Consider the following 27643-nt stretch of genomic DNA (forward strand, 5'->3'; position numbering starts at 1 on the left):
TGTTCATATTCCTGTTGGTTATCTAATGGTGATCAGGATGAGATCTCCTGTACCGTATATAGTGTGTCCTTTGTAATAATGACTGTTGGTTGATTGTAATATTCATGTGATCAAAGATACTTTCTGTTCTTATTCCATTCTTGTTCTCCTAACTCTCTGGATGGGAGCTTCTGAAAACAGAGGGGATTTTTTTATCTGTTCTCTGCACAGCACTGAGGACAGCAGAGAGCTGTGAATTTCAACATACGGCACAACGGGGATACACATTCTATAAAATGCTGCACTAAACTAAATATATTTGGCACAAGCTGAATTTTATTATAGCTCCGTACAGATCGGCATGTTAGGTGGTACTTTTGAAGTGTTCATAATGAGTCCCTCCTTATAAATATTTGGTCATATTGGCTGTCGATAAATGCACCTTTTAAAGTGAATCTGGTAGAAATGTTTATTCAATATTTAGATGGGAAAGTAAATCATTGAAAATGTTCTGCATTCTGTAGTGTACTATTATGATAATCTACATTGTAATCTGTATTATATAGACAGGCTGCCATACCATCCTTGGATACTGTATTTCATTCTGCGTATAGATTTATTACTGGTAAGTCTATGAAAACAGAGACTTGTTCACTGGTAAAACTGTATGTTTAACAGGGTATTGCTTCTGAAGTCTGACAACATTGATGTGTATTTTTGGTTTATCCATGCAGGGCTATGTTTTATTAGGGGTTACACGTGTTGATTTTCAAAGCACTACTAAACAAATGACTGTCTAATGTTATTGGGACTGTAGGAGCTGGCTCACACTCTACTGTTTGTTCCTAAGGTTACTTGTCTTGTGAATTAGGAATGACAGCTGCACAGGTTGTAATCATCCATGATAATTGCATGTGTCTTATTACTGGAGTGCTGGCACATTGTGTTCCATAGTTGTGTTCACTTGCACATATTGTGAAGACTAACTCCGGATACTGAATGGACATAAAATCTGTTGAATTTCTGAAAACAAAAGGTAAATAATATTTTTTTAAAGTAACTGTTTACTTCAGTGGTCCCCTAGTCTGTGTCAGCACTTGTTGATTTGCTTGACATGCAGTGTTGGCTGCATTTTTCTCTTCTTAAAGCAAGAGTACTCCCTTACCAATGCTAGTGCATACAACAGAATTAACCACTATTCCATGAATTTGTCCGTAACGTTTAATATTGCCATTGTTCATCTTTTTAATAATTTCGATATCAAGTTAACTGTAATACTTTTTAAATATGTATTATTAAAGATATTTAATTTCTTTGATAATGTTTACACCATAGCTGTGTTTTGGTCTCCACAATAATTGCCTTATTGGATGTTGTGCGGCCCCTATACTGTAGTGTACATGGAGTAATAACACATGCACATTGACATTTTCAGCCATTGAGCTATTGGAATTCTGTGTTTTAGGCTGAGTGTTTGAATTCCTTGCCTGCTTTTTGTAACTGCAGGGCACTCTTGGAAATTAGTTTTACCCCATACGAAATTAAGTAAGTTCTTGTTTGCAAACAGACGCTAAAATGAAGAGTTTGACGGGCATTTAGAATCGCCCACAGCCTAGGCCTGACGATGAACAAAAACAAGGACATTGTGTTTGTTCTTCAGGGACTTAACGAAACACAGACGGACAGACACATCTACTTTGCGTTCGCTCTCGTCTCGTATCTCTTCACCATCTTCGTCAACCTCACCCTCATTGTCACCATTTTCCTGGAGAAAATGTTCCATGAGCCCATGTACCTGTTTCTGTGCAACCTGTGTGTGAACGGCCTCTACGGCGCGTCCAGCTTCTACCCAAAGCTCCTCCACGACCTGCTGTCTGACGTTCCGGTCATCTCCTACAACGGCTGTGTCGCCCAGCTCTTCGTCGTCTACTCTTACGTCTTCTACGAGTTCAGCACCTTGACGGTCATGGCGTATGACCGCTACGTAGCCGTCTGCAAGCCACTGCATTACCACTCCATCATGACGCATCGGACAGCCACGCGGCTGCTGATGCTGGCATGCGGCCTCAGTCTGCTGGAGACGGCCATCGGCACAGTGTTCACAACCCGGCTGCCGCTCTGTGGCAGCCACCTCCAGAAGCTGTACTGCACCAACTGGGAGGTGGTCAAGCTGTCGTGCGTCGACACGACCATCAACGAAATCTACGCCATCACCCTCATCATATCGCACATCTGCCAGGTGCTGCTCATCGTCGTGTCCTACGTGCGCATCGTGCGCGCCGCTCTGCGCTCGCGCGACGACCGCAGGAAGTTCATGCAGACCTGCCTCCCTCACCTGGTGACGCTGGTGTACTTCATCATGGCTCTAGTGTTCGACGCACTGAACACTCGCTTCGGGAGCAAGGCCCGAAGTCTGAGGCCGCTCAGGAACATCATGGCAGCCGAGTTCCTGGTGGTTCCTCCTCTCATCAACCCCATCATCTACGGCATCAACCTGCACCAGATCAGACGCAGGGTGGCGCGCATGTTCACGCGCAAGGTCCATGTGCAACACTGAGTGAGTGAGTGAGGGAGTGAGAGAGTGTGAGAGAGAGAGAAAGAGAGAGAGAAAGAGATCAGCTAACACGGGCTGTGTCTCAGGTCCTTATTCTGATCTGTCCTATCTCCTACATCCTAGCTCCTACAGGAAGTAGAATTGGGTTGGCCATTTTTTTCCTCGTGTCAAGTCTCGAAGGACATAGGAAATAGGATCAGGAGGCATCAATGAAGAGGTAGGACATAGGAAACCTTGATGCTTCCTACCAGGAAGTGTTTGCAAGATCAGTGATTACTCCGCCCCTCGAGTTGAACGCCCTTACAAGAGGCATCAGAAATGGACGTCGCACGACATCACACTTCAGAGGAATTGACGCACAGATGTAAAAAGCTAGATACCTCGTCCACCGCTGCAGTTGATTGGAGCGACCCGTCCAACTTGATAGGCAGAAAAGTGGAAGTGTTGAGGGCAGGCTGCTACTCAAAAAAACTACTGGCCAATCACAACGCGTCTTTTCCGGCTGTTTTTAAGAGCTGCGTACGAAAAGACCAGCCCCTGATTTGCCTACGGACCTTCCGTGTCTGTTACGCACATGGAAGAATTCCAAGCCTGTCAATCAAAAATGCCTATCAATGCGAGACGGGTACCAGAGAGCCGGAAGAGGCATCTACCTTTTTATGGCTGTGGAATTTACGTCCCACTTCTCTAAACAAATGTTCCTCCTTTCCTCTCTCGTCTTCTATGTTTCCTCAGTGGGAGGGACTAACATACAAGGAAAGGATGCAAGTGTAGGAAATAGGACCTGAGACGCAGCCAGGGACGCTGCATGGCAGAACCATTCCCTAAAACATCAGGGTCAACGCTCCATGCGTCCCAGACTCTTCTCCCTTCTGGCTCCCAAACTGTGGAACAGACTCTCCCTTGCGTAGAACTGCAGACTTAATCCCAATTCATTATCCACTGTTATACCACAAAATGCAAAGGTTAAAATATAATTTAGATAGCATGTTATTTAGACAGATTCCGGGTTCATTTGAAGTTTCAATGTACAGTATATATTTTTGGATATTCTAATGTTTAGACTGATGATTTGATTTGGTTTACCTTATTACTTCATTACATTATTTATTCATTTGATGTATTACCTTGTGTTAACCTTGCTTACGTAAAGGTAGGGATATGGCCAGCAATGTCATGAAATGTCATGAAATCTGATGTTTGTGTTGTGTGTCTCTTTAATTATGTGTCATGACTTCCCTTTTTTTGCAGGAATGCAACAAAAGACATTTGAAAAGGGGGAAAAGGCAGCAGATGTATATTATATATACTGTATATATAAGCAAATATATTTGTGAAAAACAAAATCTATAAAGTTCTATGCATTATGTGCGTTATGTTGATGGCCAGTGTTCTTTTTAAATGTAGATGTGCATTTGCTGATCAGCCTTTTGTTTTGTTCCCGTTCTGATGACCACCACATCCATAGATAACTCCATCTTTACATAACGTCAGATCATATTTGATCTTTCTTAACTTGCTTTCCCTACACATTTAATTGTTCACTGTATTATACTGTCTACTGTATGAACCCCCTAGAACCCATGGTTTCTATACTCTTATTTTAATTGTATGTATTCTATTTTATTTATTTATTGTTAAAGTGCATTGTTGCACTGAATATGATGAATGAATAAAACTACAACATATTTGAATTGATCCTGGCTGTTAGGTCCTTGTATGGACAGGGAGTCAACTTAGAACAAGCATTAGCACTCTAAGAAATATGACCAGCATACACTGCCACCTGGTGGCCAACACCCCTCATCACACCAACAAAACATAGTTGAAACCTGACGAGCAACAAGCTTGTTTTTCAGACATGTTCAACAGATCTTCAAAGATCAGACCCTTATTTTAAAGAATAGTGTTGATAAGTTATGAAATGTTATACTGAAATAGCTTGGTTTGAAGCATTCAGTGAGTCCTTACAATTTATGTTAATAGGCTACTGGTAAACTTAGGAAATCGATAGTAGGCCTAGCTTAGGTTAAACCCCTCTATATTCTTAGATAAATTGACTTGAGTTACAACTAGGGTTGCCACCTTTCAGAAACTGAAATAAGGGACACCTCTTCCGGCCGCGCGGTGGCGTGCGTTCCGGGCGCGCGGCACTGGCACGTGCCAGGAAGAAAACGTGTGTTTTAAAGTCCCAAACCCCAGAAATACATAGAATTGTTATAACTAACACACAATATTGTGTAAGCTTTTTGCAGTTTGAAATCGGCAATTGTTTCCAAAATATGACAAATTAAATTGTATGAATATCCTACCTGACCTGGCGGAGACCCGTGCTCCGAAGAGCATTTTTCTAGTTTATATATATTTTTTGCCAGGTCATTCAAGATTTGTGTTGTTGAAATGTTTCAAAAATAAAAAAATTCAAATTCACTGAGCCACCGCACCGAGCCACTGGATGTTTTATGTTTACGCACACAGGATGTCCTGCTTGCCTCCCGCGAGTGCTGCCAGTTCATTATTGTTAAATTCAATGTTTGAGTGACAGACCTTTATGGGGCATTTGGGAAATACGGAACAAACTGCGTTCCGTATTGGTTCAATACGGAACGCAACATTTCATTCTCAAATACGGGACGAATCCGTATTTTACGGAACGGGTGGCAACCCTAGTTACAACTGTGCTTTTTCCTATCTACACCAAATATTTCTCCCCCCCAAAATAGCCGATCTACAAGCTTGCGAGGCATTGTGAGCTTATGTAGATATGGTATTTTTGGCTAATATTCCTCCCAGAACATGGATGCTGGGGTTCAAGTGGTTAAGAAAACAAATAGACAGCGAATGGCACTTCACTTAACTCATGTCTCTCTAAAGTCTAAACAGTGACAAAGCATTGGTTGAAAATAGCCAATCTAAGCTCACAATGCATACTAGAGTAGCCTATTGTGCCCAGTCTCCCCCATAGGGTATCCAGTGCTCCAGAAGACATGGTATTTACTGTAAATGGAAATAGAATCCGCTCACCCATCCCACCCCATGGATTATTTGGATCATGACACAATGCCCCATGTGTGCCACACCCATTTCCATACATTGTTCAGTTATCTTCAAAACATCTTTTGCCAATACTACAGATTTAGTCGAAACTTAGTTGCATAACTCCAGAGATTATTCATGTGTAGCGATTTGTGAGTTTGCGACTAAATCTGTAGATTTGTCAACATGTTTTGAAGAATCGTATGTGTTTGCGTTTCCATTGATTTGATACAAAACTGTTCCCAGTGACTAAACTGTGGAGCTCAAAGCTGGGTCAAGTGCACTTTGCCTGCAACAGGAATTAACCTGCAACCTTTCTGCTAGCAGACCTTCTGACTTAGTTCCTAAAAGCCCAAATCCCAGGTGTGTGTTTTATTCACTGCCTGTTAGTTTTGAGTGACTATAATCACCTGTTCATAATCATAATAATAAAGACTCACAAACAGAAAGGACAGAACCAGAAGTGTTTATTACCTCCTTCAGAAGACTTGACAGGAAGCAGAATGTCTACATTAAATATAGTACTGTGCTGTTTTGGTTCTTTTCGACGACTAACTAAGCCAAACCATGCTGTGCAGTGAACATGTTCTGGCTGTGTTTCCATTCGCAGTGGTTCAAGGTTTCAGACAAAAGGTTCTCAGAACCTAGTAATTTGGGCCGTGCTCAGGAGGTTCAGTTTTGTTCCTACCCCTGGCAACTGGGCACCCAGAACTGAGAACTAACACTTTCAACATTCGAAAACAGCAAATCTACAAGCTCACATCGCATCACAATGTGACGCGATATGAGCTTGTAGAGCCGATTATTTTCACTTTTTTTTAAAATGAGTTTTCTTTTGTATGACGTACCTCCCCCTTCAGGGGTGGTACTGGTTATAATGGAAACTCGGATTCCAGAACTTCACGGGTTCTTGAAAGGTTCAGCTTCTGGAAGGTTCTAGGGTTAACCCTTCATAGTCGAAAGGAGACATATTTATGTCAACTTCGTCCTTTAACCCCTAACTGACAAACATTACCAAAAGCGAGGAAAAGGAGAGAAGGTACAGGAAAAAAAGGAGAGGATATTTCAGTCATTTATCTGAACAGTAAGTCACAGTGCGTTGCCTTGATCAGGGGCACTTACAGTAGACAGGACAGATGGTTATTGAGGGAAAACAACCCTGTGCGTTTGAGGACCCCGTTTCACTTTCAAACTCTGCAGTGCGTACATGCAGAACTGAATCACGCCTTTTTAACGGATCAATATCGGCTGATCAATCACCAATCCATTCATTTATACAAACAGTATAAACAGCGTCACTGTCCCACTTTATTTACACTACCTTTTGACTTAAAGCGAACATTGAGCATGTGAGCTAATGTTGTGAAGTGCTGCTCATCACATTCCACACAGAACAGCACAGCAGAGCGGGCATGATGGATAAATACCGTGATGCTTATAGAAGGTGAGCAGCAGCAGCACTACATGGGGCGGTATGATGGATAAATACCATAATCATTCTAAAAGGTGAGCAGCAGCACTACATGGCGCGGCGAATAAGGTTGTTTTTGTCGGGCTCCAGGAAGTCCTCCACCAGAGTCTCTGTAACTCGGACGAGTTCCTCCTGCAGGCTGGAGATGTCACTGCAACACACAAACAACAACACGGAATATAATACACCAAAAAACTGCTTAAAAAGAAATCACAAACCGTACACAGAAGGGAACCCCCCCCCCCCCCCTCCCAAACTAGGGTTTGGGATCCTTTAGGATTTTAATGATTCCGGTTCCATAATGATGATTTCCACGTACAAAAGGTCCGATGCCTTAATGGTTCTCTTTAACAATTCCTATATGCAGCTCACTGGATTTTGAAGTGAGGTCCAGGGACCCTCTGGGTTACTTGAGGGAGTTCCAAATGGACCCTTACATTACAGGTCTGTAATGTAAGGGTCTGAGGACCACCTCATAACTCTGAAGACCACCTCAGAGTTATGGTGGTCCTTGAAATTTAAAAGTTGGAGAACCACTGGTTGTAAATGTATAGCATGAGAAGTCCACACAAAAACTCTGACTGTGATGAAACCGATACTATAAACAGTTCCCAATGTGCAGGATGCGAATGCGGTTTACTCAGTGTTATAAAATATGGATCCCAACCCTACCCCCAGCCCTGGCCGTGTTTAGAGCCTGGCTCTCCTACCTCTGTCCCGGTGCAGCGCAGTATTCTGTGTAGTATTTGATCTTGGGCTCCGTGCCGCTCGTTCTCAGCGTGGCAACGATGCCGTTCTGCAGGGTGAAGGTGATCATCTGACTGTTCTTACTCACCGGGAGAACCTTGAGAAAACACAACAGCACCATGAGTCATTGGAAGAACCATAATACACACAACACCATGACTCACTAGAACAGTGGTTCTCAACCTGTGGGTCGGGACCCCCAGGGGGGTCGCCAAATTATTTTGGGGGGACCCCAGATGATTAGCTTAATGTGCAACATTGTTTTCTCACTCATCAGTAAACAAACCAACATAATGTTTAAGTGTATAGTGGGTATATGCACATTTCTAAAATGACAATTTAAGGACTTTTTAATACCTGCTCTAAAATGACAAATTAAACACTGGCCAAATTGTCAAATATCAGCAGCAGAAATTTTGAAAATAGACGATCTACTACATGCTAGCAACACCTCGCAACGCGAAGCATTGTGTGCATGTAGATCTGCTATTTTCACAATAGAACCATGTTATACAAAGTGTAATGCCTCAACTCCTAGTGCTTGTCAGTTAAAATGTGATTATTTTGGGGGATAGTTATTATTATTTCAAAACTCAATGATTTTTCTAAGAAATTTCATGAATAAATAAAAGAACAATCTAAGAAATTCTATAACTTAGCAAACAAACGTTTGAGAAGTAGTGAAAATACAGTACCACCTTGCACTGTCCTTGCTTAAGTTGCTCTGGATTAAGAGCGTCTGCTAAATCCCTAAATTGTAAATTGTAAGAACCTTCACAACCACAAAGACAACACCTCACAAACACAACTCCACTGACTGTGCGAGAGGCTTCGGTCATTCATGTTTTCACGGTGGCTTACCGACCGCTGGTCCGGTTGGCTGCTGTCGTAGCCCGTAGTAACATCTCTGACATGGCTGATGCCGTAGCCAGCGCAGCTCTGTGGATACGAGCCCTGCTCGTTGTAGTTGCGGATGCGACTGAAGATGGCTTTAACTTTGGTAGGGTCATGGCATCCCACGTACGACGTCCTGGAGATATGGTAGCCATACCTAAAAACATGAAACACATGAGTGTTAAGGCCCATTCCCACTGGGCCAGATAACAGATAAAAAAATCTCTTTCTCCAGATATTTTTTCCATTCAAAGTGGATGGTAGATACAGATAAAAAAAATATCTGCCACAGATAAAAGAAATATCTGTGGCAGATTTTTTTTTGTATCTGTATCTACCATCCACTTTGAATGGAAAAATATCTGGAGAAAGAGATTTCCTGAGGCCAGTGACGTCTTTATTTCAATACACTATTTAAGTATTTAATGGTTGGGTAAGTGATTTCATTTAAGTTTGAGTTTGAGTTTTCATGTAGGTGACAGGCGGGGGCCTTCCTCCAATCATGATCAAGTGGTAGCCTTGGTGCGCATAAGGCCCGCCCCCACTTGACCATGATTGGAGGAAGGCCCAACTCTATCCTGATTGGAGGAAAACCTGTCTCCTCCACCAAAACTGAAACTGCTTTTTTTCTCCTCACAGGGGATAAGGCTGAAGTCCAAATATGGACCAAACTCTCTATAGTAACTAGTATTATCAGAACATAAACCCATTTTGTAATTATTTGAATTAAATGAAATCAATTACCCTACCTTTAAGTAAATACTATATGTGTTGCCACAGTTACGTTACTTTTGCTGAATGTCAGTGAATAAAGCCTCCTACATGATTGATTGAATACTCTATTAGCAAATAAAAACAAGCACAGGAAAGTATAGTTGAACGAGGTCACTTGTCGCCCTTAGGCGTCTTACTGGTTATTAGTGTTGTTGAGGTGTTGGTGCTTACGTTTGGTAAATGTTGTGCAGCTGTTGAGACAGACTGAGGTTGTTGTTGTGGAGGTAGGCGGACATCTCAGCCACGACCACAGCTGCACTCACACCATCTTTATCAGGAACTATATCACCGCACAGAAAACCTGCGCACGCGCACACAAATACACACACACACACACACACACACACACACACACACACACACACAATATATATTTCAATTTATGACACGAAAGGTCAATACCCTAGTCATGAACTGTGGCCTTCAACACAAACATTAAACAGTATTTTACATGAAAAGTACCAACCTCACAAAAACAAGACTATCATCTAAAAGCCCAGCTAGAATCCACTATGGTCTGTGTGCTTCCTTAAAGCCTGCTTGCAGAAAATATGTGATCTACAACTCAGCAAGCATTGTGACCTTGTAGATCTGCAATTTGTTGGCAGAGCGTGTTTTTTGTTTTTTTTTACTCATAGCTGACTTGCCCACATTGCATTATCACGTTACCCCACATGCAAGCTAACTGCAAACTCTTCAATCATTTTTAATATTGTATCACTGACCAATGGACTCCTCGAAGGCGAAGATGACGTGTTTCCCGGTCTTGGCCAGCTCATGCATTCTCTTTCCAATCCATTTGAACCCCGGCAGAGTTTCCTGTTCACAGAGAACATGACAGTTCAGTGCAGTGTGGCACTTTTGTCACCAGGTGTCACTATTTACTAACAAACCAGACTATTTCCAATTTACAAACTAGGCTATTTCCTTAAAAGGTTATAGAGGATTAACATACGCTCCATGTCACGCATCTCAATTTGCTGAATTTGCATTTTTCTCACACATTTAAATATAATATTTCAACATTCAACATGTTGTCAATCCTTGTCAATTTACATATGATCATCAAGGAAGTGTTGATCAAATAGAATACATTTTCGTTTACTGCATTGTGTATTTCTAGCGTCAAATGTTTTCAAAAACAGAACAATGTTAAGTTGGAATCGAACCCAGGACCTTCTAACTGTGAGGCGAAGCGCTAACCACTGCGCCACTACTAACTCTACTCTGTTGTAACAGCGATCTCATCCACGGTACCTCAAAGTGGAAGCCCTCTATGCGAGCGAAGGCCTGCAGTATTTTGGAGGAGACGGTGGTGGCCATCATGTAGACGTCCTGAGTGTCGCTGGGCTCTGGGTGTCTCTCCTTCCAGTTGAAGAGCATCCACCAGCCCAGCAGAGCTGCCAACTCGTTACCCGTGAACACCTTCCAACCACACCTGAAGAAAAAAGTTACAACACACGCACACAAGCACACTGATTTCGTATGGGGAGGAAAAACCTCAAAGAGCGTTGGTCATAAATGAAAGAATTCAGAGCGGTCAAATTATTTGAGATAATCGCAATTATTTCGCATAATCGCCATAATCGTTTTCATGTTGGAAAAAGCTGCTCTTTCCATATTATTTTTTATATGCAGTCCCTTCCTTATGGAAGGTCCTGCCCTTTTCACATGTGCTTGCTAACTAGACCTGCACCTCCTACAGGGTTTTTTGGAGTCCTCATTTTGTTCTATTTCTAGACAAAGTATTCAACATGCAAAACAGGTTGTAATCATTATCATTCATCATCATTTATACTGTATGTGGGGTGAATTAACATTCATCTTAATTGGAGAGTATATCTACTTTGATGGTTTGTAAATGATCAATCTCAGGTCCTATCTCACGCACCCTTAATGTATCAGTATAATCAGTTATATCCCTGTAACTGTTACATCTGGACTGTTATAAGTGAAACAAGTATCTGGATTATTGTAATATTCTTTTTACAATATTCAGTACTTGTGCGCAATCCCAATACAGGGCCAAATTTGAAACCCTAAAAGAATGTAACCTAGCGTCCCATTTGAGGATTTCATTATAGTCAAAATTCCATTGAATTTTCAGCCCAAACAGATCCACAGTACAAGCTCACAATGCATCGTGCCATGTTGTGGGCTTGCAGATCGGCTCTACTCACTATGAATGCCCATTGGTCGGCGAAAGGACAAGATCGGCTGAAGGAAGCCAAAACAAAATAAGTACTATACACAAGATGTAACAATAAAAACGACCTTGAACCTTGCACTACACACTGAGATAGAAAGGGAATGGAACACCCAAACCCAGGGAGTTACTGAGCTACAGAGGACCGGTGTAGCAACGACGGCTGTTACCCGTTAGTTTGCTCAGCGACAGCCAGGCGGTCCGCATCGGGATCTGTCGCCAAGACGACCCTGGCGTTCTCCCTCTCTGCCAGCCGAAGAGAGAGTTCCTGAAAAACGCAATACAACGTCACAACGTAAGCACCTGCTTGGTCGAAACATGTAGGTTTTTAGACAATAAACTTTGTTTTATTTTAAACTCCTCGAGTGCTCGGATCTCATCTCTTTTCTAGTAAGCACCTGCCTGTCAATACAGACAAACTGATCTAGAATCAACAATGGGTGCATTTCTTGACACAAGCCTTTGGGGGCCTTGACATTAGTAGTTACCAGAACAGGCTCTCCTTCCTCTGGGTTGGGACAGATGACAGAAGAGAAGTGGGGGTCTGGGTCTCTCTGTTCAGGCACAGCGATGGGAGGAGGAAACCCAAACGCACGGAACGCCTGCTGGACGTACGGGTGTCCAACTCCGTGGAAAGACGAATGGACAAACCTCAGAGGAGACTTGCTGTTCAGATCGCTGTAAGACACAAGAGAGATATGTATCGTACTACTAATATAATATTGGCCAAACGCTATATAAAAAGCACGCAGGTGAGATCATCTGGCAACTGCTTCTGACCGTAATATGGGGGGGAAGCCTTGCATGCAACAGCCCAACCCACAAGTCCCTTTGAGCGGCAGTCGGTCGCAACAGCAGTCCCCACAACAATATTTACTATTCTGGACCCCTGGTTTACAACTTTTAATGGCGCTGAGTCGTGGACCTTCGCAAAGCTCGACATTGCGACTTGCTCGCTTTAGCTCGCTCTGCGGTGTCTCAAGTGGCTCAAGGTCGCTTGAGACGATGCACCTCCGTCATGGTCAATAACTATGCTTTATCGGCAAAAAAGAAGTTGTGCGCGGTGGGCAGAAAAATAGTGGCACGAGCGGGATGCGAACCCGGGGTGCATGGATTGAGAGTTTGCGATAAGCGAGGCAAGCCACTGAGGTCGGTGCTGAGATGGGGCATTCAGCCTGTTTTAGAATAGGAATTTCTCTACCCCTGAGCTATGCCGCCCATTTGCCGGATGATTTCACCCAGCATCATATAAAAACAATTTTAACCCGGGAAACATATCTTTTCTGTCAACTCACTGGATTAAATAATTCTAGGCCTAAACGGTTTAAATGAAGTGCTGATGAACCTGTGATAGCAGAGCGTCTTCAGGTCCTCCATGTAGGAGCTGGTCACCTCCTCCAGGGGGTCTGTGCTCAGGCAGGAGGTGTCGGCCAGTTCCTCCATCCAGCAGGAGGCGCTCCAGGGCTCCAGGCTCTCCTCGATGCACCTCAGGATCTCCTTGTCGTGAGGACTGGAGATCTGAGCACCGTTGCACCAGTACACCTGCACACAAGGAACCATGGCATTATGGGTAGTATAACTTAAAGGTGATACACCATGAAATTTCACTTTTCCTATTTTAAAACCTTTTTTGGGGTCCCACTAGCACCTTCTATCCTCACAAAGTCCCATTTCTGACCATTGTGTCTTTCTCTGGTTTTGGGAAGGCGGAGGTTAAAAGCATCCCACGGGTTCTCAAAACAGGCTGTCCAGATTTGCTGCCGTCGCTGACGTCATCGACGAACGTTTTTGAAGAGAATTCTTTTTTTTTTTTTCAAAAGAATTAAAAAAAAAAAAAAAAAGTACTGCAGTGGTACTGCAGCTGAAAATGCTCTGAGAGCCATTCAAAAATGAGAGGCTCTCTATTCAGGAGTGGTAATTTAGCCTCAAACCTTTTGAAAAACGTTTTTGGGACATAAACAATATGACATAAATACTTTTTTAAATGCATGGTGTATCACCTTTAAGTAAGTGTTCCTTACATGTATCATCAGGGTTGTTAAGTAACGGATTACATGTAACGGGATTACGTAATCAGATTACAAAAAACTTGTAAAGTCTCAGGTTACATTTTAAAATGTGTAATCTGGATTACAGTAACGGATCTGAATGATGGGGGTTACATGCTGGATTACATTCTCCCCTTGCCCTCATCAATTTTACAAATAAGTTATAACGCCAAGCAATAAAATAATCAAGTCGAATCAGCGTAAAGTACTGCCACTTCGCTTAAGTAAAATTCTGTTGTCCTTTTCCTAATTTCATTGGCTCAATATTCTTGTCTAGTTATCAATGGTAAAACTTGTTTTATTTAATTAAAGAGTTTTGCTAAAACAGTAATCCAAAAGTAACTGAAAGTAACTAGTAGTTACTTTTTAAATTGTGATAATCAGATTACGTTACTGACTACATTATCTTTGCAAGTAACTTGTAACTGTAGGGGATTCCTTTTTAAAAGTAACCCTAACAACCCTGTGTATCATCATAAGTGTACACATGCATCTTGACCCAGAAAGATTTGATGACATTAAATGTGAACTAGTAGCCAGGTTCAAATGCCTAATAGGACAGATAGGACACATAGGATCACACTGTTTTTTTATGCAAATGTTTTTATTCTCTACTATAGCACTTTGAGGTTTGTTTCAAAGGTAAAAGTGGTGTTTAAACAGTGTTATGTGTACCTTGTATCCGTTGTCCTCTTTGCGATTATGTGATGCCGTCACCATAATACCAGCAGCTGCGCCAAACTTCTTGACAGCGTACGGCTGGAAAACACAGACATTAATTTTTCACACAAACGTGCATGATCGCACAGGCGCGCTTGTACTCCATTACCCATACAGTACATACAAGCCGATACACAAGCGTACACACGAAGAGGTTTGTGCACGTTTTGATGTTTGTGGTTCTTACTCACCACAAATGGCGTGGGGACGTATTTGGAGAAGAGGTAGACAGGAATGTCTTTACTGAGCATCACAGCAGCAGTCAGTCTGGCCAGTCTGAACAACAAACACACCTGCACCGTTAGCTGACTGCACTGGTTTCTACGTACTGTAAATTGAATTCTATTCAACGCTAACATTGATAAAGAAACAATTCATCCCCGATGTATAGTACTCATTGCTTGTGGAATTAACCATTTCATTTAGAGATGTACCGATACCATTTTCTCCTTCACGATTCCGATACCCATAACTTGCGTATCGGTCAATATCCGATGCCAGTTTGTAAATTAACAACGACGATGCTGTCGACGAGATTGGCGAATGACTCTTTGATGTCGCTGAGTGTCTTTGGCGAGATTGATGAAATTGATAAGGTTTTATATTAAACGGTAGCTTGTGGTCTGTGGCAGCCTGAAGAGAAAACCTTTTTAAATATCATACCGATATTTGAAAAGGCCATATCGCCCAGGGTTAATCTGAATGACATAGACTGGCATACTCGCCGATACCAGCATTATAGTATCGGCAGCTTATCCAGGCTTTTGCCAGTTTCAGTATCGGAACAACTCCTTAATTAATATTGATTGAAATAGGTATAGAAATGAAGAGGGCACGGTGGCGCAGTCAGTAGTGCTGTCGCCTCACAGCTAGAAGGTCCTGGGTTCGATTCCCGCCGGGGGACGCTGTGGGTGCTGGGGGCATGTTCCCTCCTCCGCGTCATCAGTGCCCACACCCTAGGTGGGGTTGGCAAAAGGGCCTTTCTGTGTGGAGTTTGCATGTTCTCCCCGTGTCTCCTAGGGTAGATACCCTCACAAAAACATGCAGTAATCCTGGTCTCTATAATGCCTCCCCCTGGCCAGCCGGGGCGCCTGATGGAGGGGACTGGAACTGGTTGGAATAACGTGTTCCTTCCACGCGCTACGTCCAACCGGGGAAGCTCCCCCTGTCAGGTGATAAGAAGCGGCCTGCTCACTCCTCATGCACTGAAGGAAGCATGAGCTCAGTTCAGGGCCCTCCCCAGGTTGGCAGAGGGAGAGCAGAGCCAGATCAGGCCAAAGGTGGTACTGCAGCTGAAATGCTCTGAGAGCCATTCAAAAATGAGAGAGGCTCTCTATTCAGGAGTGGTAATTTAGCCTCAAACCTTTTGAAAAACGTTTTTGGGACATAAACAATATGACATAAATACTTTTTAAATGCATGGTGTATCACCTTTAAGTAGTAGAATGAGCCTAGATGTTATTTAGGGCGTAATTGACCGTCATACTTTCTGGTTATTATGTGTACTGTAGGTACCTGAGGCTGGTACAGCCACTCTGCTCCTGGGCTCTGGTGTCGTATCCCACAACTACTCCTCTGCTGGAAAGGTCTGGGAAATACTTGGACAGGTATCTGTATATCCCCTAAAAGACACAGACATAACTAGACGTTAAGATCCGGCAAGACACAACTAGACCAGTGGTCTGGGGACCACCAGTGGTCCTTGAGTGGGTTCCCCAGTGAAATATCGGAGGGTTGGTAACCAAATGGAGCCTTATAGATCTTTAACTCTTGAGAGCGTAAACCAAATGGACCTGTAACCGTAAGGGTTTTTCTTATTTCGTATTCTTATTTCCACATACCAACCCAAAGGTATATTAATGATAGTTCAATATTGAAAATGGGTGGTTCTCCCCTTTAAGCCGTCAGGGCTTTTTGTTTTATCCTTTTAGCATTATTGTATAACTGTACCTCTGCACCATTTGCAGTCTGTTAATAAAGTATTCCATCAATCAAAATGACAGACTCAAAGACAGACACAACTAGATGATAAGATCCGACAGACACAGCTAGAGACACACAGACATTTTGTGGCATTATGGTGACTTGATTAGAAGTGACAATAAGAACGGTCCAGTGATGGGTTCATTGAATCTACGGTGCATTAGTAGGAAAAAGGGGCCACGCTAAGTATATTATTTTCTATATATTCCTTACCGGTATTTGTATTTCCATGTTAGACAATTGTTTTTTTAGGAAATCAGGTAAGAAGGTCTTTGTACTATGTTTGGATTAGGTGAGAGTATGGTAGTTTCTAGTTAGATTGGATATTAGGTTTTGTTTATTGTTTTCTGGTTAGTTAGTATCAGGAACCAACAATCAAGAAAGGGTTTATTTGTCACTTACTCATACAGTCAGGTACGAGCAGCGACATGTTGGTGGCACACTTTCCTAAGAGACTGTTCTAACACAACAATACAAGATGATGATGATAATAATAATTAAAATAATAATAATAATAAATGAATGTTGGAAACTAAAAAAGGTACACTCGTTTGGGTCTAGAATAGATGGTCTAGATTGGTAAAACACTTTTACCAATTTGAAACACTTCAATCGGTCATAGTGCAGCTTTACCTACCAGTAAGACTCCCTAATCGGGAGATAAGCGACCGTCAGGTCGCAGCGTGATTTTAGGGCAAAATGTGTAGGAGCAGTGTCCAAAAATGTGGTTCAAAAAATCGGCCTGATGGTGGCGCTATATGGGACATCCATATTGATGAGATGAGTGTAGACATACTGTGTACCGATTTGCGTGATTTTAGGGCAAAATCTGTAGGAGCAGTGTCCAAAAATGTGTTTGAAAAAATCGGCCTGATGGTGGCGCTATATGGGACAGATCCATGTTGATGACATGAGTGTAGACATAGTGTGTACCGATTTGTGTGATTTTAGGGCAAAATCTGTAGGAGCAGTGTCCAAAAATGTGTTTTGCAAGAATCGGCCTCATGGTGGCGCTAGAAGAGGGCCATGTGAGAAATGAGGGGTGGGGTCTCCGCGTTGCCTTGGCGGACGAATAGGTACCGGCCCCGGCTCTCCCGGACGCTCCTAGCCCGAGTTACGGCATTTTATGTGAGCTGCAGTGGAGGGGGTCCTCCACTGGGGGCGCCACCACTTTGGCATCCGTTCTGGAGCACCAGGAGTCGGTGGTCCCCGGGAATTCCCCGTGAGCAGCCCCGTTGGGGTGGTCATTTGGTCATTTTTGCACATTTGGTCATTTTTTACATCTGGGGGTCCCCCAGGGACCTGGGGGTCCCTGGAGCTCCGGGGGTCCTTGGAGGTTGTAGTTTGGCAGGCAAGGAGTGTGTGTGCAAAATTTGGCATGGATCGGGGCAATGGTTGCGGAGATATGAGCAGGGCAATAGTGTGACGTGTGAGATGTGACAGACGGACGGACGGACGGACGGACGGACGGACGGACGGACGGACGGACTGACTGACTGACTGACTGACTGACTGACTGACTGACTGACTGACTGACTGACTGACTGACTGACTGACTGACTGACTGACTGACTGACTGACTGACTCACAGTTTGTGGAGGTTTTGATAGGACTCTTTAGTGAATAAAATGTTGTCAGGTAGGACACCTACTGGCTGACAAAAGGTACTTCATTAAACTCAAACGGAAACAACTCGCCTTCCCAGAAGTTCCCACACATGCCGCTCCATCATGGTGCGTTCAAACCTGGATAGTTCGAGTGGCGCGATTACAAAGTGAATGCAAAGACGAGGCGACGTACGTCCGGGTGCGGCGCGACCGAGCGCGGCGCAAACGATCCGAACGGGAGGCGCGAACGGTTGCTTCGGTATCTTTGCCCCAGCTGGAAAAATCCAACTGAAGCGACCTTCGCTTTCCCCCCACTCTACCCATCGTGTCATGACAGGCAATCAGCGTTGATGTTGTCCGGAGACAGGGAAATGTTTAGGGGGTTTGGGATTTTTACAACGCTGACCAGCGCGACCAAAGTGAAGCGATTGAAGCGACTAGAAACAAATATATCTCTTCAGGTTTGAATGCACCATTATAGCTCGACAGTAAAACCTTTGGCGCTCACACGGGGGGCCTTGTCAACTTATTCAAGAGTAAACTGACACCTTTTCGTATCTGCACTAAATTACCAGCACTGTGAACCAGTCACCCAGTTCAATGTCAGTTATCTTCAATTGCCTACATTGTTTTTATATGTGTGTTTGTTTTTATGCAGAGCCCTTCCGGGACATGTTTCGTGAAATTGGGCAATAATACATTTTGACTTGTTCTAGTTGTCTTGACTTGATCCGGGTTCCCTGATACATAATATTTTGAGATGGGGGTTGACATGAAAAGGTTTGAGAACCACTGACATAGAAACATGTGTATTTCCAAAATCTTTAGAAGGATTTAGAAGACATTTATAGAATCGGGTCAAAATGATTCAAAGACTTGCACACATTTTCACGATTTTTCAAAAATAGCAGATCTACAAGCTCACAGCACGGCACTCGGTGCCAAGCTGTGAGCTTGTATATCTGCTATTTTGGCGATAGTTAAAGCATAAAATAATGGTTAAAGTGATAATGCCCCATAATAATGCGTTCCCGGCCTTAACGGGATCATGTGGTTTTTGAATTGCACTGACCTGCGTGGCCTGTATGATAGTGAGGTCGTTGATGCGGGAGAAGCCGGCTCCCATGGCAGAGCGCAGTCCCGCCGTGCCGAAGCTGAGCCTGGAGCCCATCCTCTTCCTCAGCTCCTCCCAGCGGCCCTGCTCCACCAGCCCCTCCACCTGGCCTCGAGTCAGCGGGTTCTGAGGACCACGGATGGACAGACAGACAGACACAGAGAGTGTTGGGAAAGTTCACTTTCTACATGTTCAAAGTTCAGTTCACAAATTTGAAAGTGAACTAGTTCAGTTCATAGTTCATCATTTAAAATGTTGAACTGAATGGTTCTAAAAATGAACTAGTTTAGTTATTTTTTCTTTTCTTTTGATTTTATTTTATTTTTTGATTAGATTTTTTTCAATATGCTGCTGCAAGCTACTATTTGTCAAAATTATTGACACAGCCCATATAGAACCACACAGCAATTATTTCATCCAATTTTAGGTGCCCACAAAGTTTAGGTGCCCACTCTTCCTGCACCCCTTTGCAATGTGAAATGCCACCGAATCCGTTATCCTTTCCCATGTTGCTTCTGTCTTGTCATAGCCTAAAGCTGATAAGCTTTTATTGTGAAGGCAAAAGTAAAACATCCCACATCCTGCAAGTTTCTGCGTGGTGAAAATAGCAGATCTGCAAGCTCACAATGCGTCCCATCCACAACACGTTGTGAGCTTGCAGATCAGCTATTTTCGGCATGCATGTTAACACACACACACACACACACACACACACACACACACACACACACACACACACACACACACACACACACACACACACACACACACACACACACACACACACACACACACACACACACACACACAGGGTAGAGCTGCTCAATTGCACCGCTCCACTTCGAACTGATGGGTTAGATTTACACTGTAATTTAACTCTGATAGAGTACTCCAACTCTGTAATTTAACTCTGAGAGAGTACAGTACTCCAACTCTGTAATTTAACTCTGAGAGAGTACTCCAAGACTGTAATTTAACAACTCCTGCGTGTCAGAGTGACCCTATTGTAAATGAAAAGATTGCACTGTAAAGTCAGATTTATACTTACTGTAGTTGACACTGGTGTCATGCACCGAATAAGAAGGAAAAATGCTGATCTACAAGTTCAAAGTGTGTCATCGTGCGACATGTTGTGAGCTTGTAAATCAGCTATTCTCAGTGCATGACACCAACTAAGTACAGTAAATAAATGTAATATAAAATTACAAATAAACAAAAATCTATGCAAAGATCTTTAGTCATGAAAAAGAAACCAGCCTTTACGCATGTGGTGGAGGGCAGATTTTCGCCCTTGTTTTGGTGAATCAATTAAGAATTCACTGCAACCTTGCCATGGGTTTTAAATTTGTGCATGCTGTTCCAGAACAGATAAGAATACTTCCTTGCCCAGTATCTACATGAAGACGGGAAAAAATAAAAATAAGCCTGGTATACACTAATAAGTGGCTTATGAGCCCATGATTTGTCTTTGATAAAACATTATTTAGCCTGCATCTGGCATGTGGGCATCGCTGTGAGTAGGGAGGGATGGGACGATACGAAGATGTCATGTCACGATTATTGTAACCAAAATTATGATATTATCGCAATAATCAAAATAAGCCTAATACTCTTAAAATGCCACTTTATTAACCACTTGAACCCCTGCATCCATATTCTGGGGCTGAAAATGTGCCAAAAAATAGCAGTTCTACAAGCTCACAGTGTGCCACAACACGTCGTGAGTTGTAGATCATCTATTTTTATATCAAGTATGTTTACAGGTGTGTTTTTGTAGAGAGTTTAAGTGGATCAAAGGTGAATTGATCCCAACGTATGACAGAGGACAATTTCACAATATATTAAAATCTCCACAAGACTTATTGTGAGCGTGTTTTATCACGATAAACGATAATAACGATTTATCATCCCATTCCTAGTCTGGACGTCTGTGACGGTGACCATGATGCTACTGACAGGTGTTTGATCCTGGATAGCAGTGGCAGCCCGGGACACTGAGTGATCATATATCACTTATCATAAATATATTTATGGACTTGGACTTGGAAATAAAACAAATGCTGCGGCTGTAAGCCAGCTGCTCTCGTATGCTAATGACTACCACTGTATTATTAATTTATTTCCTCGACAGACAGGATCGAATTGCACTGCGCTGTTATATGTATAATGTATGAAAGGTTCTAAAAATAAAGGTTTCTTACGAATATTATTGAAAACAGCTGGTATAGTGTGTGTTAAGTAAGACCTGTAATTATTTTATACTTAAGCTATGGAAAAATAGCAAAAATAGCAGATATACAAGCTCACAGCGCGGCACCCATAATTTTGGGGGTCCTTGGAATGAATACGTTTGAGAACCACAGAACCTTAAAAGGATTTAGAAGAGACTCGGGTCAAAATATTCAAAGACTTTGAAGAAATTCTTGATTTTTCAAAAATAGCAGATCTACAAGCTCGCAGCGCGGCACTCGTGCCGTGCTGTGAGCTTGTATATCTGCTATTTTCTAATAGTTAGAGCATAAAATAATGCGTTCCCGGTCTTAATGTGTTAAAGGAGAAGGGGTGACATTTAGAGTGGAGGTCAGACACACATGACATTTAGGCGACCCTCTAAGTAAATTTCTGCCATGGGGCAGCATGTCAGATAGACAGTCTCCTCTTGGATAGACCACTCTCTTCAATAGAACCAGTAAGTAACCTGTGGGTCCAACGTATCCATAGCCTATCTCCTGTTTCTATAGCATGAGGCATCTTTATGTACAAGTAGTAAGTACACCCGGTGGACGTGACACTACTATGTTACATGACGTTGTACGAGTACACCCCTGGACGTGACGCTACGCTAGTATGTCCCCCATTGGTACCCGATGCCAAGCAGAAAGGCATTTATGGGTGCCATTTATATAGTCTTAACTCATACAGTGCCCCGGGCCACAAGTGGCCGCTAGAGTGCCAGAAATATCTGTATAGGCCTTCGCTCTAGCTACCGTAGAAGAAGACAGTACTGCCTTGTGTTTTCACTGCAGCCGCTGCTATGGGGGACTAGAGGAGGAAGATAGCTAACACTTAGCCATTCACTGTTTTATTTTCTAGAAGCCCGATCTAAAGCTATTTCAGTCGCAAAGAAAACGTTCTGGTTGGTCACAAATCAGAAATCAGAGAAAACCCTCTCTAAAGATGTGACTTATTATTGGAGTGGGCGGCCCGATGCGGCCGCGTTGCGCGATTACGGCCCGTGGATGGCCGAGTGGGGCCCGGGCCATGGATGGAAATTTAGACCGGGGCTTCGTTGAGGCCTCCGATTAATTAATTCATTTTATTAAATATCCCGGACTAGTCCAGGATAGGCACCCTGGAATACGTTGCGCCGCCGACAGTATAGATTGAGTTTTTTTTGGGGGGCTCTAAACTTTATTTTAAACCATTTTCAATGGAATAAATCGTCGGACCATCTAGCGTCTCTCGTTGGTAAGCGATGGACGAGCCAGGACCACCCACGTTGGTCCAAGCAGCTCAGGGTAAGTCAAATAGCAAATAAAATATTGTATTGGATTGAAATAAACTTAAGCCGAACTTGTTCGGGATAGGCACGATTAGGGTTAAGCATGACTGGGGATGGCTGGGGATTGAACCAATCAGAAGGACACCGGTTCGCCTGCTGGCCCGCCCTGTAATACCTGTCTAAAGTGTCCCTGAGCAAGACACTTAAAGGAGTAAATAAATTACCTTTTTTTTCCCGCATGCCTGAGCCTTTAATCCCCACCCCCTCCTGTTACATCTGCAAACTCAGCAGCCTAAACGTCAGAATTGTATACTGTACAAAGAAAATAGCAGATTTACAAGCTCACGACCGCGTCGGGCTGTGAGCTCGTACATCTGCTATTTCCGGTGCGAGTCACCGTTGTGCAGAGAAGTATTAAATCAGGCTTAATAACTATGCAGACCAGCGCCGTATAAGAGAGTCGTGACACGCTTTGATCTCGCCGCTTGTTCTATCTCAATGAGATAGTTCCAAAAACATCAGAACTATCGCATTGAGATAGAACATGAGGTCATCAACACGCGTCATCAGCGCCCACACCCTAGGTGGGGTTGGCGATAGGGCCTTTCTGTGTGGAGTTTGCATGTTCTGCCCGTGTCTCCTAGGGTTGATACCCTCACAAAAACATGCACTAATCCTGGTCTCAATTCTCCTTTTGCACAAAGTAGTGCATTGCAAGATAGAGGGCGCCAGATCCCTTTTAGTCACACCCTACCACTACTTCCTGTTCATTCACAGAGCATTGATTCTAGTTGTTTTCTCCATTAGATTAAAGTGCTTTCTTTTCACTTTTTCAACTTTTATTACTTGTCAAAATAAAATGTGTTTGTCTGCCTCATCTTTTTACCATCCCAAGTAATAAACATTGAAAAAAGTGAAAAGAAATCTAATGGAGAAAATGACTAGAATCAATGCTCTGTGAATGAACAGGAAGTAGTGGTAGGGTGTGACTAAAAGGGATCTGGCGCCCTCTATCTTGCAATGCACTACTTTGTGCAAAAGGAGGCGCCTGATGGAGGGGAAAGGAACTGGTTGGAATAACTTGTTCCTTCCACGCGCTACGTCCAAACCGGGGAAATCCCCACTGTCAGGTGAACAACATGGACTCCTCATGCATAGAAGGAAGCATGAGGTCAGTCCGTTGTCTCCTCAGGTGCAGCAGAGGGAGAGCAGAGCCCAGGATTACGTAGGCAATTGGCACTGGGTGAAAAATGGGTTACAGAATTGTGGGATAAAAGAATATAAATTAAAAAAAAGAGATAGAACATGAGCATTTCCGCATTCCATTCTTACAATGGGAGTCAACGCAGACAACACTAGTGTCGTCACTCTCATACTAGATGAGGCTGATGCAGACGTGCCAACGAGTGTGGAATTACACAGAAAGCCTGCCATTACAGGTCAGCGGGGCAAGACAGGAGAGCCAGCTCACTGGGGAACAGCTGGGAGGCCCGGGACACATAGCAACCTGCGGCAGCAACCTCTCAACGTGAGGTCTGAGGACCGCCAGGGGTCCTTGAGGGGTTGCCCGGGGGTACCCAGCTAATTTATTTAAATGTATTGAAAATGTCTGGCACAGGACGCCAACACAATATTAGCCTAGTAAACCATCCCGGTCGTGTGAATTCTGCAGACCAGTCTGGCACCAAGTGCTGGCTGGGTGTTTTGCAGGAACCAGAAAGTGGAAGTGCCACTGCCAATCAGCGTCTGCACTCATGACAGACGCTGATTGAATCTTCCACTTTTTGGTTTGCGGAAGAAGACACATGATAAAGTGAATTCGACCAGGACAGTTTACGAGGCTAACATAATACATTTTGACTAGAATGTATCTAATATGTTCTGAACGACTTAAAGGAGTAGTTCACCCCCAAAAAGACTTTTTCCTATTGATTAGTCACACCATGGAGATTTGAGTTCAATAATATTTTTTTGAAAAACATATAAAAAAAACATATATTATAGTAAATTTACCCCCATTGTTTCTGGATGGGGACCCAAATGCATGGGCCTGGATGGGGAACTCAATATTGAACTCAATTCTCCATGGTATGACTAATCAATAGAAATAAAGTCATTTTGGGGGTGAACTACTCCTTTAACCTTATAAACTTAATCCGTCTTTTTTTTCCATCTACACCAAGCTCACAACACGTTGTGACAACTTGCTACTTTTGGCTAATGTTCCCCCCAGAATATGGATACTGGCCAGGGGTTCAAAAATGTAAGTGGTTGACTGAAGGAGCATGCACTACCGCCACTGGAAGGTTGTTCCATGATCTTAAAATGTAAAGACTTTTTGTCACGCTTTTCAGAGTGACACTTTAGTGGGAATCATTTTAAGGAGTCCCCTCTTAACTCATATCTGTTCTCCCAATTATATAGACCAGGGGTAGGCAGCCTTAGGCACGACATGGGTGCCAACATGGGCACAGGGTAGGGTGATTACTGGCACACTGGCAAAAGTGTGAGAGAGGTTTTTTCTTTTTAAGTCAAATATATATATATTTAAAAAAGGTTTAGTAAGTTAAATGACTGTTATAAAATGTGGGTAGTTGAAATAAACCTAAATTATTTCGGGAGGCTCTCTCCATTCCGACGTGTCGCCACTCTGAAATTGACTTCTTATTGTCGGAGTGGCGACACTCCCATAGGGGTTAGGTTTAGGGTTAGGGTTAGAGATAAGGTTAATGTCGGAATGGAGACATGTCGGAAAGGAGACATGTCGGAGTGGAGAGATGCACCCGCTTATTATCACATTCATAAGCACCTTCACATCGACCCAGACTGATCCTAATTAAATAGGCTACTCCTTCTCTGAGGGTAGTATACCTCAGATACTTTGATGTAAACTTCTCATTGTACTTTACTTTGGTTATTTATTGCGACCGTAGGTGGCTATTTATTATGAAAACTTGCAGCTCATGTCTGTCTGTCTGTCACACCTCATGCTCTTCTGACATCACAATGATGTTGCAAATGAATGGCCAAGACAGAATTCATTTGCCTGACCTTTTCTGACATCACAATGATGACTCAACCAGCTCAGCCCAAAGATTAAGGCCTGGCCCTAACTGGGCCAGCCTGAGGCCCTGTCTGGCCCTGTCTTAGCATACATTTTATGCCCTACCCAGCCCAAAAACTTAAATATTAAAGGACAACTCCGCCCTAAATAACATCTAGGCTTATTTTCCTACTTATATTGATCCAAAAATGTATGTCCATGGGGTCTATTAGGCAGAAATGCCCCTGTTGTCCAGTTTACCCAGCAGAACCCAGCAGCTCTCATAGCATAGAGTGGAGCCTGTAAGCCTATCACTTTTACACTATTTGTTGTGATCAAAAGTGTTTATTTTTTTCATGAATGTGTTGCTAGTTGTCATTACAAACGCATCAATGCCTTGGTTGTCCCACCCTATGCTAAACAGATGTTATGCTTTTATGTGTTTTGCCAAGACCCGGAAAAGATGTTCTGTGATTGGCCAGTACAGTCACTTTGATTGGCAGTTATGCCGAATGCTCACCCCAAAACATGATTTATGAGATTGTGGTGGCTTGTGTAGGACAACCAAGGCATGGGTGTGTTTGTAATGACAACTAGTAACGCATTCATGAAAAAGAAAATCACTTTTGACCGCAACAAATAGAATAAAGGCGATAGGCTTATAGGCTCCTCTCTATGAGAGCTGCTGGGTTCTGCTGGGGAAACTGGACAACCCCATGGACAGTCATTTTGGATCAACATAAGTAAGAAAATTAGCCTAGATGTTATTTAGGGCAGAGTTGTCCTTTAAGTCCATATATGGGCATTCCCAGATGATGCCCTGCTAGGGAAACATCACTAATACAATCCCTTTTATGTCCATATATGGAGATCCCTGATGTCATCAATATTAAGCCCATATCTGGGAATGCCCATAGGCTACTGTATATGGATAGCCCATTTGGGAATGCCCATATATGGACATATTGTGTCAGTCTCAAAACAATTCACATTGTCTACTCTAAACATTTTAAGAAACAGCAAAATACAAGCTATACAAGTATACAAGCTAAAAAAATAAAAATGAAGAATCAGACAGACCACAATTACAGGCCTAAAAGTACCTGCATGTCATGTCAAACAAGGAAATGATGCTGCAGACCAGATAACAACAACAACAACACTGCATGGTCCATAGATAGACCTCCTCACCTTGTCCCATGCCAGCCACTGCTGTATGCTCCTGTCTAGCTGCGGCTCGCCGCTTAGCTGCTCGTTGGCGTTCAGGTCCCCGTTCTTCATCTTCACCCCGTTGGTACCGCCGCTGTCCCCCATCATGTCTGTCTATCCAAGTCTCTCTGTGTCCTCTGACTGTCTGTCTACCTGCAGCCAGACCTAAACACACATAACCTACCGCTGGTTAACCCGGTTAAATACCTGGTTAAACGGGTTAAGTTAAGTGTGCTGTACCCGGTAAAGCCCTACATCACTACTAATGACCGTTACACAACAGAGCCTGGTAACGGTGTCACTGCAGAAGCCAGCTGCTGCTACTACGTTACAAAGACCACCAGACACGAACAGTTCAAGTAGTAGACCTACACTAGTAGCGAGTACATTCACTGTTTTAATACGGTTAAATGCAGTTCAACGTGAGAGCTGCGAAGTCGATTAGTTAGTTAGTTAATTAGTTGAGTTAGTTCAGTTGTTTAAAGGTCTGACAACAGTAGCACTACCAGACTGACTGATGATGCACGAGATGCGTCAAGTTACACGCCGCAACGGAACTCGATGGAGAATGTGATTTCTACCTTCAAAATAAGATTATTTTTTATTATTATTATTATTATTATTATTATTATAACCAGTGGTGGATAAAGACATAAAGTACTCACATGTTTTACTTTAGCAAAGGTATCAATACTGCAATGTAGAAATACTCTGTTACAAGTAGAAGTCCAGAATTCAGAATTTACTTGAGTGGAA

At 43.0% G+C, this 27643-nt stretch overlaps 2 protein-coding genes across 2 annotated transcripts; one reads left to right on the forward strand and one right to left on the reverse strand.

The window, feature by feature from the left end:
* Positions 1 to 1603: 1603 nt before the first annotated feature.
* Positions 1604 to 2536, forward strand: LOC308290157 (olfactory receptor 52E4-like; the record flags this gene model as incomplete). Its single annotated transcript, XM_080731932.1, has 1 exon — positions 1604 to 2536. One exon carries the CDS (start codon positions 1604 to 1606, stop codon positions 2534 to 2536), a length of 933 nt encoding a protein of 310 aa, XP_080588058.1.
* Positions 2537 to 6019: 3483 nt separating this feature from the next.
* Positions 6020 to 27375, reverse strand: pgm2l1 (phosphoglucomutase 2-like 1). The gene is made up of 14 exons (XM_080732147.1): positions 26870 to 27375; positions 19092 to 19259; positions 15945 to 16051; positions 14621 to 14705; positions 14385 to 14468; positions 13007 to 13203; positions 12150 to 12339; positions 11832 to 11929; positions 10713 to 10893; positions 10181 to 10274; positions 9627 to 9756; positions 8649 to 8838; positions 7751 to 7884; positions 6020 to 7191 (listed from the first exon to the last, which is right to left on the reverse strand). The coding sequence occupies exons 1-14, from the start codon at positions 26993 to 26995 to the stop codon at positions 7089 to 7091; spliced, it is 1887 nt and encodes a 628-aa protein (XP_080588273.1). The 5' UTR covers positions 26996 to 27375; the 3' UTR covers positions 6020 to 7088.
* Between the last annotated feature and the right edge of the window lie 268 nt (positions 27376 to 27643).

This window comes from Nannobrachium achirus, assembly GCF_963921795.1.
Source record: "Nannobrachium achirus genome assembly, chromosome: 8".
Lineage (NCBI taxonomy): Eukaryota > Metazoa > Chordata > Actinopteri > Myctophiformes > Myctophidae > Nannobrachium > Nannobrachium achirus.